The sequence below is a fragment of the Felis catus genome, chromosome A1 (assembly GCF_018350175.1).
Source record: "Felis catus isolate Fca126 chromosome A1, F.catus_Fca126_mat1.0, whole genome shotgun sequence".
Taxonomy (NCBI): Eukaryota; Metazoa; Chordata; class Mammalia; order Carnivora; family Felidae; genus Felis; species Felis catus.
This window is the reverse complement of record NC_058368.1, coordinates 173982712-173999750: the sequence shown is the minus strand read 5'-3', so window position 1 is coordinate 173999750 and position 17039 is coordinate 173982712. Positions and strand designations below refer to the sequence as shown.

Genomic DNA, 17039 nt, shown 5'->3' with positions numbered 1-17039 from the left:
GAGAAGGGTTATGTGAGCAAATCATAGCAGAAAACTTTCCTAACCTGGGGAAAGACACAGACATCAAAATCCAGGAAGCACAGAGGACTCCCATTAGATTCAACAAAAACCGACCATCTACAAGGCATATCATAGTCAAATTCACAAAATACTCAGGCAAGGAGAGAATCATGAAAGCAGCAAGGGAAAAAAAGTCCGTAACCTACAAGGGAAGACAGATTAGGTTTGCAGCAGAACTATCCACAGAAACATGGCAGGCCAGAAAGGAGTGGCAGGATATATTCAATGTGCTGAATCAGAAAAATATGCAGCCAAGAATTCTTTATCCAGCAAGGCTGTCCTTCAAAATAGAAGGAGAGACTAAAAGTTTCCCAGACAAACAAAAATTAAAGGAGTTCGTGACCACTAAAACAACCCTGAAAGAAATTTTAGGGGGACTCTCTGAGGGGAAAAAGATGAAATACATACATACATACATACATACATACATACATACATACATACATACCAAAAGCAACAAAGACTGGAAAGGAACAGAGAACACCACCAGAAACTCCAACTCTACAAGCAACATACTGGCAATAAATTCTTGTCTTTCAGTACTCAGTCTAAATGTCAATGGACTAAATGCTTCACTCAAAAGACATAGGGTAACAGAATGGATAAGAAAACAAGACCCATCCATATGCTGTTTACAAGAGACCCACTTTAGACCTAAAGACACCTTCAGACTGAAAGTAAGGGGATGGAGAATCATCTATCATGCTAATGGTCAATAAAAGAGAGCCTGAATAGCCACACTTATATCAAACAATCTAGACTTTAAAATAAAGAATGTATCAAGAGATGAAGAAGGGCATTATATCATAATTAAGGGGTCTATCCACAAAGAAGATTTAACAATTGTAAACATTTATGCTCCAAATGTGATAGCTCGCAAATATATAAACCAATTATTCACAAACATAAAGAAACTCATTGATAATAATACCCTAATAGTAGGAGACTTCAACCGCCCACTCACAGGAATGGACAGATCATCTAATCAAAAAATCAATGAGGAAACGATGGCTTTGAATGACACACCGAACCAGAAGGACTCAACAGATATATTCAGAACATTTCACCCTAAAGCAGTGGAATATACATTCTTCTCCAGTGCACATGGAACATTCTCCAGAATAGACCACATACTGGGACACAAGCCAGCCCTCAGCAAGTACAAAACGATCGAGACCATACCATGCATATTTTCAGACCACAATGCTATGAAACTCAAAATCAACCACAAGAAAAAATTTGGAAAGGCAACAAATACTTGGAGACTGAAAAACATCCTACTAAAGAATGAATGGGCTAACCAAGAAGTTAAAGAGAACATTAAAAAGTATATGGAAACCAATGAAAATGATAACACCACAACCCAAAACCTCTGGGACGCAGCAAAGGCGGTCATAAGAGGAAAGTATATAGCAATCCAGGCTTTCCTAAAAGAGAAAGAAAGATCTCAGATACACAACCTAACCTTACACCTTAAAGAGCTGGAAAAAGAACAGCAAATAAAACCCAAAACCAGCAGAAGACAGGAAATAATAAAGATTAGAGCAGAAATTAATGCTATCAAAACCAAAATAAAACAGTAGAACAGATCAATGAAATCAGAAGCTAGTTCTTTGAAAGAATTAACAAATTCATAAGCCACTAGCCAGTTTGATTAAAAAAAAAAAAAAAAAAAGGAAAGGACCCAAACAAAGAAAATCAAGAATGAAAGAGGAGAGATCACAACCAACACATCAGAAATAAAAACAATAATAAAAGAATATTCTGAGCGATTATATGCCAATAAAATGGGCAATCTGGAAGAAATGGACAAATTCCTAGAAACATATACATTACCAAAACTGAAACAGGAAGAAATAGAAAATTGGAACAGACCCATAACCAGTAAGGAAATCGAATTAGTCATCAAAAATCTCCCAAAAAACAAGAATCCAGGGCCAGATGGCTTTCCAGGGGAATTCTACCAAACATTTAAGGAACTCTTAACACCTATTCTCTTGAAGCTGTTCCAAAAAACAGAAATGGACGAAAAACTTCCAAATTCTTTCTATGAAGTCAGCATTACCTTGATTCCAAAACCAGACAGTGACCCCACTAAATAGGAAAACTATAGACCAATATCCCTGATGAACATGGATGCAAAAATCCTCAACAAGATATTAGCCAACCGGATCCAAGAATACATTAAAAAAATTATTCACCATGACCAAGTGGGATTTATACCTGGGATGCAGGGCTGGTTCAATATCCACAAAACGATTAACGTGATTCATCACATCAATAAAAGAAAGGACAAGAACCATATGATCCTCTCAACAGATACAGAGAAAACATTTGACAAAATCCAGCATCCTTTCTTGATAAAAACCCTCAAGAAAGTAGGGATAGAAGGAGCATACCTCGAGATCATAAAAGCCAAATATGAAAGACCCAGCACTAATATCATCCTCAATGGGGAGAACTGAGAGCTTTCCCCCTAAGGTCAGGAACAAGAGAGGGGTGTTCACTCTCGCCACTGTTATTCAACATAGTATTGGAAGTCTTAGCCTCTGCAATCAGACAACACAAAGAAATAAAAGGCATCCAAATCAGCCAGGAGGAGGTCAAACTTTCACTCTTCGCAGATTAACATGATACTCTATATGGAGAACCCTAAAGATTCCACCAAAAAACTGCTAGAACGGATTCATGAATTCAGCAAAGTTGCAGGATATAAAATCGACACACAGAAATCAGTTGCATTCCTATACACCAACAGTGAAGCAGCAGAAAGAGAAACCAAGGAATTGATCCCATTTACAAGTGCACCAAAACCATAAAATACCTAGGAATAAATCTAACCAAAGAGGTGAAAAATCTAGACACGGAAAACTAGAGAAAGCTTATGAAAAAAAATTGAGGATGACACACACAAAAAAGGAAAAAGATTCTATGCTCCTGGATAGGAAGAACAAATATTGTTAACATGTTGATACTACCCAAAGCAATCTACATATTCAATGCAATCCCTATCAAAATAACACCAGCATTCTTCACAGAGCCAGAACAAATAATCCTAAAATTTGTATGGAACCAGTAAAGACCCCAAATCACCAAAGCTTTTCTTCTTGAAAAAGAAAACCAAAGAAGGAGGCATCACAATCCCGGACTTCAAGCTATACTACAAAGCTGTAATCATCAAGACAGTATGGTACTGGCACAAGAACAGACACTCTGATCAGTGGAACAGAACAGAGAACCCAGAAATGGACCCACAAACGTATGGCCAACAAATCTTTGACAAAGCAGGAAAGAATATCCAATGGAATAAGGACAGTCTCTTCAGCAAGTGGTGCTGGGAAAACCGGACAGCGACATGCAGAAGAATGAACCTGGACCACTTTCTTACACCATACACAAACATAAACTGAAAATGGATGAAACACCTAAATGTAAGACAGGAAGCCATCAAAATCCTCAAGAAGAAAGCAGGCAAAAACCGCCTTGATCTTGGCCAGGGCAACTTCTTACTCAACATGTCTCCGGAGGCAAGGGAAACAAAAGCAAAAATGAACTATTGGGACCTCATCAAAATAGCTTCTGCACAGCAAAGGAAACAATCAGCAAAACTAAAAGCAACCGACAGAATGGGAGAAGTTATTTGCCAGTATCCAAAATCAATAAAGAACTTATCAACCTCAACACCCAAAAAACAATCCAGTGAAGAAATGGGCAAAAAATATGAATAGACACTTCTCTAAAGAAGACATCCAGATGGCCAACCAACACATGAAAAGATGCTCAACATCACTCATCATCAGGGAAATACAAATCAAATCCACATGAGATACCACCTCACACCTGTCAGAATGGCTAACATTAACAACTCAGGCAACAACAGATGTAGGCGAGGATGCGGAGAGAGAGGATCTCTTTGGCACTGCTGGTGGGAATGCAAGCTGGTGCAGCCACTCTGGAAAACAATATGGAGGTTCCTCAAAACATTAAAAATAGAACTACCCTACAACCCAGCAATTGCACTACTAGGTATTTATCCAAGGGATACAGGTATGCTGTGTTGAAGAGACATGTGCACCCCAATGTTTATAGAAGCACTATCAACAATAGCCAAAGTATGGAAAGAGCCCAAATGTCCATCGATGGATGAATGGATAAAGAAGATGTGGTATATATATACAATGGAGTATTACTCGGCAATCAAAAGAATGGAATCTTGCCATTTGCAACTATATGGATGGAACTAGAGGGTATTATGCTAAGCGAAATTAGAGAAAGACAAATATCCTATGACTTCACTCATATGAGGACTTTAAGACACAGAACAGATGAACATAAGGGAAGCAAAAATAATATAAAAACAGGGAGAGGGAGAAAACATAAGAGACTCATAAATATGGAGAACAAACAAAGGGATACTGGAGGGGTTGTGGGAGGGGGGATGGGCTAAATGGGTAAGGGGCATTAAGGAATCTACCCCTGAAATCACTGTTGCACTATATGATAACTAACTTGTTTGTAAATTTTTAAAAAATTAAATTAAAATAATTAAATTAAATTAAATTAAATTAAATTAAATTAAATTAAATTAAAGAATTTACACAGCCATTGCTGGGGGGAAAAAAAAGAGGTAATTTAAGACCTAGACACGGAAAGGTACACAGCCTGAAAAGATTGGATCTGGGGAAAATTCAAAGGGAAGCCTCTGTAGTGTTTTCAGCAGGGGTGAGACGCAATCTGAGTTACTCTTCTACAAAACCACTGTCACACTGAATTTCACCATCTCCACACCAGACTGTGGGTTCCTGGGCACAGAAACTAGCTGATCTTCACATCTGTACTCTTGGCGCTCAGCCCAGGTCTGCCACAGGGTAGATGTTTAATGGATGGTTGAATGAACCTCCTTGCCTCTCATGTTATTTCCCTTTTCTTCACCAAGCCAAGCCTTTGGTCTCGCTTCCGCCCATCAGTATCATGACAGCTTTACCACAGAGAATCAGATTAATTCCAATGTTAATGGTTGACATCATCTAAAACTCCAAAGCCTTTATATCTATGTGGTTGGTGAGCAACATCTGGATTGGACTGAACCTAAACACTTGGGACCCATGTGCAGGGCTTCAAACTAATGTACTGACCACATGGACCTGGGCAAGTTCCCCAACCTCCCTGAACCTCAGCTTTCATCTGTAAAATGAGCCCAAGGTATGGTAGTCTGACTTCCCCCCCTCTCTATTGTATAATGCCCAGCACTCAGAGGAAGCTCAGATGTTTGGTCAATCCAACAAGGATTCCTTTCTACAGAGGCACCTGGTTGGCTCAGTTAGTAAAGCATGTTACTCTTGATGTCAGGGTTATGAGTTCAAGCCCCACATTGGGCATGAAGCCTATTTTAAAAAAAAGAAAAAGGAAAAGGAAAAGGAAAAAAAGGGGTGCCTGGTGGCTGTCATTTAAGCCTCTGGTTCTTGATTTTAGCTCAGGTCATGATCTCACAGCCATAAAATCAAGTCCCGCATTGGGTTCTGTGCTGGGGGTGGAGCCTGCTTGAGATTTTCTCTCTCTCTCTCTCTCTCTCTCTCTCTCTCTCTCTCTCCTCCTGCCCCTCCCACACTTGCACATTTGCATGCCCACATGCTTGTGCTCTTAAAAAAAAAATTCCTTATTACAAAGAGGATAAGAGGGCAGGAGTTCTACTATGTTTTAAAGATGCACCTCAGCTACCATCATGGAGATGCAGTCCATCATAAGTGTTCAATAAATAATCATAGACCTGATGATCTTCAACCTGATCTCCATGGTGCTATCTCATTTCAGGAGAGAAACTTTTCTCCAAATTAATTTTAATCCCACCCAGGGTACAGTTGATGACCAGGTAAATAGGCTTATGCCTAGCTCAGATCTCCTTTGGTCCCCAAGGACATCCTGAGATATTTTGACAGATTCCTTGCCACACCTGCACCATTGCCTGACCTGTATTGAAGCAGCCTTACCAAGAAAATAAAAGGAAATGTGATTTTTAACAACTTGTTCTTGGCAAATTCATCGTGGCCCCAGTGGTCCGCACTGGCATTCCAGCCAGGGCAAGTTATACCCAGTTTGCTATGACGCTGCTGGTTGGATAGGCATGTTTTCACAATCTGCTTGCTTTACCAAAGGGGTGAAAGACTAAGATGTTGGATGCCTTGAGGTTCATCAGTCATGGCTCCATGTTGCAACAATTTCAAACATGTCAACTGCCAGTAAACTTGCAATTATTGGCTGAATAGTTCTCAATTTTTTTAAGGTTTATTTATTTTGAGAGAGAGAGAGAGCACAGAGGAGGGGCAGAGAGTAAGAGAGAAAATAATAAGCAGTTTCTGTGCTGTCCGCACAGAGCAAAACAACACGGGGCTCGATCTCATGAACCATGAGATCATGCCCTCAACCAAAATCAAGAGTTGGACATTTAACAGATATGAGCCACTGAAGAGTTCTCAACTTAATATCCTTAAATATCACAGAGCCTTAGTTCCATAATTGGGTATTTAAAAATGACTGTTAAATATTCATGTTCTCTAAATCCCACTCCATCCCGCTCCCTACCTTTAATGCATAAGATGTGATAAGCTTAGGAGACAGTGAAGTTTCATAAGGTAAGAAGGTTTATATTGCACACAGATTTGATGTTAACACCTACATAATAATAGCTATTGATTTAACATCCATGATGTGCCAGGCATTTGACATGTGGCAAGTCATTTAACCCTCATAACCAGTATTGTTATTATGGACATTATAAACAAACTGCAGCTCATGGAAGTGATTTGACCTAAGTCTCCCAGTTAGTGATGGCAGAACAAGGATTTGAACCAGGGCACACCCTTAACCAGTACCAACTGACATCGCCAGAGCCCGACACCCTCTCTCTCTTTTCTCTCCAGCCCCACCGCATATTCCACCTGACAATCTTCTCCACGTCCCAAGACACTGCCACTGCCTCCACTTTGCCCCAAGCTGCAGCACCCCTTCTCACATGTCCTCACCCCCAGAGTCGCACCCTCTCTGATCAACACTCGCTCTAAGCCCACCTCCTCTCCATCCAATCCTTTCCCAGCCATCTCAGCTACTCTTTCTTCCCCCACTGGTGTGCACAGTTCTGACGTATGCTCCACCTGTTCACATGCACACATATCCATCACACACCCAAACAGACTGCAACAGTAAGCAGATGTACTATTTCTCCTCTGAACCTCCCGCCACGCCCAGGTGTGACAGAGAAGTCTCCTCTCCTCACAGCACCTACTTCTGGAATGACAAACGTGGCCTGCACAGCTCTGACCGTGGACAGTCTGAGACAGAGCCGAGAAAGTGGACAGCCTCTGTGTTCTCATCAGAAGCTGCCCTTCCTCAGGGGGAAGGGATGTGCTAAGAATCCCCCGTGCGCCAGCTGCTATGCTAGACGCTTTACAAATAGGCTATGTCCTTTAACTCTCCGAACAACCCAAGGAGGAGAGGAAAGTGGGTTCACATCAATCACTGCTGGAGCCGGGATTCAAATCCCCTTCTGCTCACCTAGGAAGCCAGCCTTCTTTTCACTGCCCTGCAGTGTCACAGGGAGAAAAGAAGGCAATACTTACCTATATGTAGGTATTCTGAGTGTGCAAGGCACTTCTAGGTGTATGATCTCTACTCTCCTTCTGAAAGATGGGACTTACCTTGTAATTCTGCTTATGGGCTTTTTCCCTTCCAAAGAAGGTAGACATTTGGCGGTCCCTTTTGTGACTAAAATCCTTAGGGAATAGAATACATCTTTGAAACAGGAAAGGGAGTAAAGGTGTATCTACCCCATTCCTGGTCATTCTAAACTGAAAGACCCCTGACACATCACACCCCAACCAGATCACACACACACACACACACACACACACACACACACACTCTGGACCTCACAGTATTGGCTGCTTCCCGATTCCCCTTTTTGGATCTAATTGCCTCTGGCCAAAACTCCTTGTACTAGCCTCTCAATCCACCCTGCCAGGACACCACCCCCCAGCCATGCCCTACCCCTACAAAGGTTAGGGTGAGGGAATAATCCTCAAAGCACACACATACACTTTACACAAGCTTAACATCTGGCAGGTTTCACCCTCCCCTCTATCTCATGCCATAGAGAAATCAGGATCCTAGCACAAAATATACTGTAATTTTAACTACCTATTTCTTAGCCTGACTTGTAACTCAAGTCTACACAGCAATGGGTCACTGGCATAGCAAATCCCCAACTTTCTTTACCAACTACTGTGTAGCTCAAAGCAGAAGTCACCACCCACTTCTGACTTGTTAGTGTTTGGAGCAGTAACTGTATGACACAGCTGGACTGACCAAATAAGTCAACTGCCAGGTGACTCTGAATGGTTCCCTTCCTGCTCTGAATTAGAAAACTCACTCAAACCATAGGGGTATCAGGTCTGGGACAAATTATGCCATTCCTCCAAGAGGGACCCAATTTCTGAGCCTCGTCAGGACTCTAAAGTCGAGGCACAGAAATGCTGTCAGCAAGATCCTGAGAGTCAGCAAAAGCTACCACAAACGAGCTCTTTCCTCACAGGTAAGTGCTTTCCTGTTGCTAAGCATCCCACTAGTTGAAAGCAACAGACCTCTTAAATGAAAAGTTGAGTGGATTGCTACTTTACACAAACCCAGAGAGAAAAAATCCACATGGATGAAAGAGGAGGCAATTGATCAAATACGAAGATCTAGACTGAACCGTGGTGTCTGGTTCCAATGCTAAGGCGGAGATATAGAGAAACAAAGCAGTAACCACAGGAGTGACAGATCACTGTAAAAACAAGAATCAATGTGCCACAGTTTACTCCCAGTAACATGAACACTGAACTTCTGACATAATGAGGTGGCATGCTGGTTTGCAACTAAAAAGACCATCCCCAGGGAAGGATGGAGGCAGAGGCTGTTCTGGGGGCTGAAGGAAATACTACTGAGCCTGAAGACAGGACTCAACTGATCTCACTCATTCACTAACTTGGGCCAAGAGTCAACTTCTCAGAGCCAAGGTTTACTTATCTGTAGAATGGGAATGGAAATAGAATAGCCATTGCAATAGAAGGCATGTGGACCTTTAAGCAAACCTACATCTGAATAGCGTCGCTTAATGAGTAACACTGAGTTAAACTCCCTGTAGTAAAATAACATCGAACCTCAGAGGCTGTTGCAAAACTTGAGTAAAGTGCTCATTACAGTACCAGACATAAGGAGTGTCTAATAACTAAAAATTTCTATTAAGACTGTTTTAATACTACCTAACATGATGCTGAGCACTTTTCTTGCTTTATCTAGTCATACTTGATTTGTCTACCCTGCAGGATTTGTATAAACATGTTACCATTTGTAACTATGAACATGGGATATTAGTGATTATCTCTTGGGAGGAGAAATATGATTTCTTCTTTTTGCTTATCTTTTTCCAAAATTTCTACAAACATCATTTATTGAGGCATATTTCTATTTTTTTAATGCCAAAATACAGTAAAACACAATGAGGATCAAGATATTGCTCACAGGTAATCTCCTATAGGAGCCATTTCTTTTGGAGGTAAGAGCTAACAAAAGTTCTGTTTTCCTTGAGGAACTGGCATGTGCTTTGCTTTTTAAGAATTAACTGGCTTATCCCTTCTTCACTTTGCCACCAGGGGGCACAGCCTCAGGCCCTCATTCTTTGCATATTTCTATTTTAATTTCCCCAGTCTTGACATTCTATTCTAATCTATATGTCTTATCCTGATTTGGGATTTACTTATATTTTATTACTTTTCTCAATGTTTATCATAAATTTATTGTCTACAAATCCTTGTACATTTAGACCAGTTATACATACACATAAACTGAAGACTTTAAGGATTGCTATTGCCATACACTTCATGCTAGGTCCCTGCATTTCCAGAGTTCTTGGTTAGGACATAAAATGATAGAAATACAACCTGTAAATTCAATCTGAGATTTTTTTTTTTTAAATGCAAAACTACATCTCCCTGTAATAATATAAAAAAAAAAAAAAAAGCAAAAATACCATAACTTTTCAAGTCTTAGAAGTCCCATAATTAAATTCAGTTTTATTAAATGCTCAATTCTCAAAAGTATGTACATTTCTTTATTATAAAAAATCTCCATCCCCATCTCACCCTCCCTCACTCACTCCCCCAAAGTAGGTATTGTCCACACAGAAACAAACACAACAAAGTCTACCATACATCTAAAAGCAGGGAAGACAGGAGGTCCCCAGAGGACAAGATATGCTGGTGTTATCATGCAGAGCCCTCCTGCAGGGCGGAAAGAATGGGAAGAGCTCATAATACAAGAAGGGAACTGGAATAGGCAGACTGACAAAGACGTATATAATTTATACCAATTTACAAATACTTGAGGTGCCCACCAACTCCAAGAGAACAGACCAAACTAACACACAAAGGAAGGCCTCTGCCAGTGCCTCCTCTCCCTACATCAGGTCCCCCTATCAGGAGTCATTAGGAAGCCCAAACAGCTTCACAGTTCCTGCTTCCCGACTGCTGTCATATTTGCCATCTTTGTCATCACAGGCAAATGCCAGCAGAGGCCTTTTGGGGTGCCAAGCCACGGTGAAGGTCGGGGACTCACACTGCACCTCCCATAGCTTGTCTCCTATAAAAATCAATATAGAGAAACCAATAAATATGTTAATAATAAGAAACCACATTCATGAAGTACTTGCCTACATTAACTCACTTAATCCCCTTATTAACCCTATAGGATAGATACAGTAGTCATCACCCCATTTTACAGAGAACACTGAGGCACAAAGAGGGCACAAGTCAGTAGGTGGCAGAGCAAGATCTGAATGCAGAGGCTGTGCTCTGAACGTACTGTGTCTCCCTAGGAAAACAGTAGTAGCAGCTACCATTTGTTGAGCACCCCTTAGGAATCAGATGAATTCTATTTTATTTTAATAAAGCACAATGACATCCCAGCAAGATAGGCAACGTTTTAAACCCCCTTTTATAAAGGAACAAGTGACTTAACAGTTAAGTCATACCTCAAGGAAGCAGCAGTCAGCACATGAAGTCTGTTTTCAAAGCTACAGATCTTTCTGCTAAATCACAATGCCTTGCAAATAGATAGATTTCTTTTTCCAAAAACGTTATTCTTCCTACTTATTGAAATTAAGCAGGATTTTTCTAAAGCCATTATCCCTTTAGTCCTGCTTTACTTTTCTTCAACCTTAGGGTTAAGATTAATGTAGTAAAGCATCAGCGATGTGGTGTTAAAGATGCAGAATACATTAAATTATATACCTGAAATTGGTCAACTATATGATAAATTATATTTCTATAAAGCTCTTTAAATATATATATATATATTTTTATATATATGCAAATACATGTGTGTATAGGGAGAGTAAGAGAGATTCTTTTTTTTAAGTAATTTTATTTCAGGGACAATTAACCACTCTTCATGATGCTAGGATCTGGCAGTCCAGCTATACGTCTGAGCAAATCTCTGTATTATACAAATACAAAGAATAGTTTCAGAGGCTGCTACTCCCCTTTTACTTCTCTTTATGCCTTTAACTCGAAGTCATTTGTCAAATTCACTTGGGATTTGTTAAGATAAAGAAATTTATGCAGTTCAAGAAAACCAGGGTAGATATGAAGAGGCCTTCTAAAATGTTTCCTAAATAAACATCTTGACAGTTTTACTGGAAAGCTTAATGTCTGAATGATAAAGAAGGTGCTATCTGGGTGAGACTGACATTACTACTCCAGACCACCAAAGTTCCAAAAGACTTGGTGTAATATGTATGATGTGTCTAAGAGCTGAAAAGAAGTGGACTTTTAAAACATATGCTATCAGAAATAAAATTCTTACTTTGTTTTACATTTAAACATAAAAATATGTAAGATATAAAATCTTACTAAACATGATTCCAAATATAGTGTATACACACACACACACATATAGATGTCTATATATAAAATATCTATATAGCGATATAGATATCTATATATGAAAAAAAAGATTGGAAGGAAATATACCAATATGTTAGAACAGCTATCTCCAAATTATAGGCCTATATGTGACTATTAGTTTCTTCTTTATATTTGTTAGCATTTTCTAAATATTCTACAATGAACATGTATTACTCTTATTTTACAAACATATACAAAGACATGCTTACTGCATAAAATTCAAACAGTACAAGGGTACAGAGCAGCACTGGGCAACAGAAACTTCTATGGTGGAGACATTCTACATCTGTGCCATCCATATAGAAACCACTAGCTACATGTGGCTACTAAAGTCCTTAAAATGAGCCTAGGGTGACTGAAGAACAGAACTTCTCATTTTATTTAACTGATTTCATAATAATAATTACATTATAATTTAAATTAAAATTTATCTTTTTGGGGGGCACCTGGGTGGCTCAGTCGGCTGAGTGTCTGACTTCGGTTCAGGTAATGATCTCACAGTTTGTGAGCTCGAGCCCCACATCGGGCTCGGTGCTGAAAGCTCAGAGCCTGGAGCCTGCTTCGGATTCTGTGTCTCCCTCTCTCTGCCCCTCCCCTGCTCATGCTCTGTCTCTCCCTCTCTCTCAAAAATAAATAAACATAAAAAAATTTTTTTTAAATTTATCCTTTTTCCCTACTGCAGTTTTCTCCCAATCTTCTAAGTCTGAAATAAATTCTTTCTTTCTTTTTTAATATATATTTTTTAAACATTTATTCAGTTTTGAGAGATAGAAAGAGAGAGCATGAGCAGGGGAGGGGCAGAGAAAGAGGGAGACACAGAATCCAAAGCACGCTCCAGGCTCTGAGCTGTCAGCTGATGCCAAAGAGTCCGATGCGGGGCTCAAACTCACGGACCATGAGATCATGACCTAAGCCGAAGTCGGACGCTTAACCAACTGAGCCATTCAGGTGTCCCTGAAATAAATTCTTTCAAAAGTCTTTCTACCAACTTAGCTTTAGCTTCTTCACCTAAATGGGAACACATCACATGCACTGACTGGCTACTTGTTTTGCTCATTCAGTAAAATGCCTTGCCAATCTTCCATTTCGGCACATACAGAGCTATGTTTTTTCTCTTGGCACACTGTAATATGGATGCATCACAATTTATTTAATTAGCTCATCATAATGAAAATTTGGACTATTTCCCATTTGTGCATAAAACAATGCTGTAAATATAATTGTGCTTCTCTTTGATAATCATTTGACTTTTAGCTTTTAGCCTCAGTTATAAAGAAAATTAAAAAAAAAACTTGTTAAAAGTATTTGAACTGTTTACAAAAATTAATACAGCCATATTTGATACAGTTCTGAAGATTGTATGTGAACTAAATCACATTTTATATGTATTAGGTGAGGCAGACAATTAAACTTGCACAAAGATGGCATGGGAAAAATAGCACACACTTGCACTGTTTTAAGAGCAAACACTACAATAACCTTTCAGTAAGTGGTTTAGTCCTTTACAAAATGTGAGCACTTTGGACTCAGTCCAAAATTCACTTCAATAGTTTACCCAAAAGGATGACCGCATTAGTAAAATGAAGTGCATAAGGATATTTCTCACAGCATTATTTATAATGGTACAGATGAGAAACCACCAAATAGATGGGCAACTAAAGTATCTACAGGCATATATATGTATATACTGGCAGTTTAAGTATACACTGATATAATTCAATGGAATTCTAAACTGCATGAAAAGTGGCAGTAGAGGGGCACCTGGGTGGCTCAGTCAGTTAAGCATCGAACTTCGGCTCAGGTCACGATCTCGCAGTTCGTGAGTTCGAGCCCCGCATGGGGCTCTGCACTGACAGCTCAGAGCCTGGAGCCTGCTTTGGATTCTGTGTCTCCCTCTCTCTCTGTCCCTCCCCCGCTCACACTCTGTCTCTCTCTCAAAAATAAATAAACATTAAAAAAAAAAAGTGGCAGTAGAGCTCAACAGCCACGGCCATGTAAGAAGCTATAACATCCTCAAGTGAGGCAGCCACATCCTGGAGCAGGAGAGTATCCATGCATCACATTAACAAGGGTGACAAAGGAGCTGCATGTCCGAATGGCTGGACAATACTCAACACAGTGTCATCAACAGAAGCATTGTTAAATTGTGGAATCTCAACTTTTTTATTTTATTGTTTGATGTTTTCTACACAGTTTCAATTCTTTTACTAAAGTATCATGTATTTCCAAAAACAATAGAGCTACATTACAAAATAAATCTGAGGGTAATGACAGAAGATGACAGAGTAGGAGAATCCTGGGCTCACCTCCTCTCAGAGACACACTGAGACAACAAGTATGTTTATCATAACTAACTGAAAATGACCTGAAGACCAGCAGAAGAGATCTTCCACAGCTGAATATAGAGAGAAGGCCACACTGAAAGGGTAGAAGAGGTGGAGACGTGAGTCAGGAACCAAACCCCTGGTGCAAATAACGACAAACGGGAGGGACATCACAAGCATGGAGTGAGGGAATCAGATCCCAAACAGGGCAAGCCTAGCCCTAAGGACCTACACTGAGAAAACGAGTTCCCATAATGTCTGGCTTTGAAGATCAGCAAGGCTTAACTTTGGGAGCTTTAGAAATCAGCGGGGCTTAACTACAGGAGAACTAGAGGGCAGAAGAATCAACACACTAAGTTTCTCAGTCGGAGACAGCACAGAAGCAGCAACTTGAAAAGCACCTAGGGTATACATGAAGGATATTTATCGACTAATTTTAGGATGTGTGCCAGAAGGGCAGAGATCTGCAGGAGATTTCTCCAGGAATAAAAAGTGCTGGCAGGTGCCATTTTTCTTGGCTTCCCTGAGCCTAGCTCTAGCTGGACGCTTGCAGAAACCAGTTCTAACTCTCTCCATCTTCCTCACTAGCAACACATGCCCCGCCCCAGCATTCTCCTACCACCCACCCTACCCAACCCACTGGCCTCCGAAGGCACCCCTCCAAAACAGCTCCTGCCCTGCCACACCCAGCAAGCAGCCCCAGATGGGACGCCTCCAAAGTGACACCTCCCCTAGAGGACAGGGGAGATACCCTACACAGCAGCTTGCCCACAGTTCCTACAGCCAGGCCTCTTAGCTGGCTGCACAAAGAATTAGCCCTGCCCTTCCATGTACCTGCAGCTGTTCACAGAGGCTAATTACAGGCAGCTAGGCTGACTGCCAACGCCCCCCACAACTGAGCCCCTGGCAGCTGCAGCCAGGCCTCTCAACAGCATGGGCAGCAAACCCTGCCCAGTGTGCATGCAGCAGGCAAAGCGGGTTACTGCAGCCAGCTGGGCTGAAGGCCAACCCCACCCATCATCAGCATGCCCATAGCAATCACAGCTCAGCCACAACAGGAGGGTGCACACAGCCCATACGGGGGCACCCCTGGTGCACCTGGTTCCAGTGACCAGGATGGATAGCACTACAGGGCACCACAGGACCTCTTCTACATAAAGCCACTACTTTCAAGGTCAGGGGATGTAGCTGACCTACCTAACACATAGAAACAAACACGGACAGTTAGATAAAATGAGGAGACAAGGGATATGTCCCAAATGAAAAAATAAGACAAAACACAGAGAAAGGACTAAACAAAACAGAGAAGAGCAATATGTGTGATGAAGAGTTGAGAGTAATAGTCATAAAGATACTCAACTGGACTTGAGAAAAGAGTGGATGAACTCAGTGAGAATTTCAACAAAGAGACAGAAAATGTAAAAAAGAACCAGTCAGAGATGAAGAATATGGTAACTGAAATGAAAAATACACTAGAGAAAATCAAGAGCAGATTAGGGGATGCAGAAGAACAGACCAGAGATCTTAAAGACAAGGTAACAGAAAACAATCAAAACTAACAGCAAAAAGACAAAAGAATAATAAAAGTGAGAATAGGTGAAGGGACCTTTGCAAAATTATCAAGCATAATTAACATTCCCATTATAAGGATTTCAGAAAGAGAAGAGAGAAGAAAGGGGGAAAAATAATACCTGAAAACTTCCTGAATCTGGGGATGGAAACAGATATCCAAATCCAGGAAGCAAAGAGAGCTCCAAACAAGATGAACCCAAAAAGGTTCACACCAAGACATAATGATTAAAATGGCAAAAATTAAAGATAAAGGGAGAATCTTAAAAGCAGCAAAAGAAAAGCAAACAGTCACATACAAGGAAAAACCCATAAGTCTTATCAGCTGATCTTTCAGCAAAAACTTTGCAGTATGGAGGTTCCTCAAGAAATTAAAAACAGAAATACCATATGATCCACTAATTCCACTACTGGATATTTACCCAAAGAAAACAAAAACACCAACTGGAAAGGATACATGCACCCCTACATTTATTGCAGCATTATTTACAACAGTGAAGATACGGAAACAGCCCAAGTGTCCATGGATAGATGAATGGATGAAGAAGACGTGGTGTATATATACACAGTGGAATATTAATCAGTCATGAAAAAAGAATGAGATCTTGCCATTTGCAAGAACATGGGTGGACCTATGGGGTATTAAGCTAAGTGAAATAAGTCAGACAGAGACAGACAAATACCATATGATTTAACTTATACATGAAATCTAAAAAAAAAGAAAAAAGAAAAAGAAACAAGTAAATAAACAAACAATAGAAAACAGACTCATAAATACAGAAAATAAACTGGTGGTTGCCAGAGGGGAATGGGTTAGGGTAATGGGTGAAATAGGTGAAGTGATTAAGAGGCACAAACTTCCAGGAACAAAAAAAGTAAGTCATGAAGATGTAAAGTACAGCAAGGGGAACACAGTCAACATTGTAATAATGTTGTATGTTGACTACATTTACTGCAGTCAATGACTGTAGTCAATTTACTACATTATACTGCAGTATAATGCATATAACTGTCAAATCACTGTCTTATATGAAATTAATATAACATTATATGTCAACTATCCCTCAATAACGAAAAAAAATTTCAATTAAAA

General features: G+C 40.2%; 1 protein-coding gene across 5 annotated transcripts in view; it reads right to left on the bottom strand.

The window, feature by feature from the left end:
* Positions 1 to 17039, bottom strand: part of THOC3 (THO complex 3) — a 193147-nt gene that overhangs the window by 91276 nt on the left and 84832 nt on the right. For 2 of the 5 annotated variants that reach the window (XM_045035178.1, XM_003981234.6), the window contains one exon: positions 10144 to 10728. The exons of 2 other annotated variants lie outside the window; for them this stretch is intronic. In XM_045035178.1, the coding sequence (XP_044891113.1) occupies positions 10565 to 10728 (164 nt within the window). In that variant the 3' untranslated portion in view covers positions 10144 to 10564. Of the gene's footprint in view, positions 1 to 10143; positions 10729 to 11273; positions 11305 to 17039 lie in introns of those variants that run through there. One more of the 5 variants, XM_045035181.1, reaches the window with a different exon arrangement.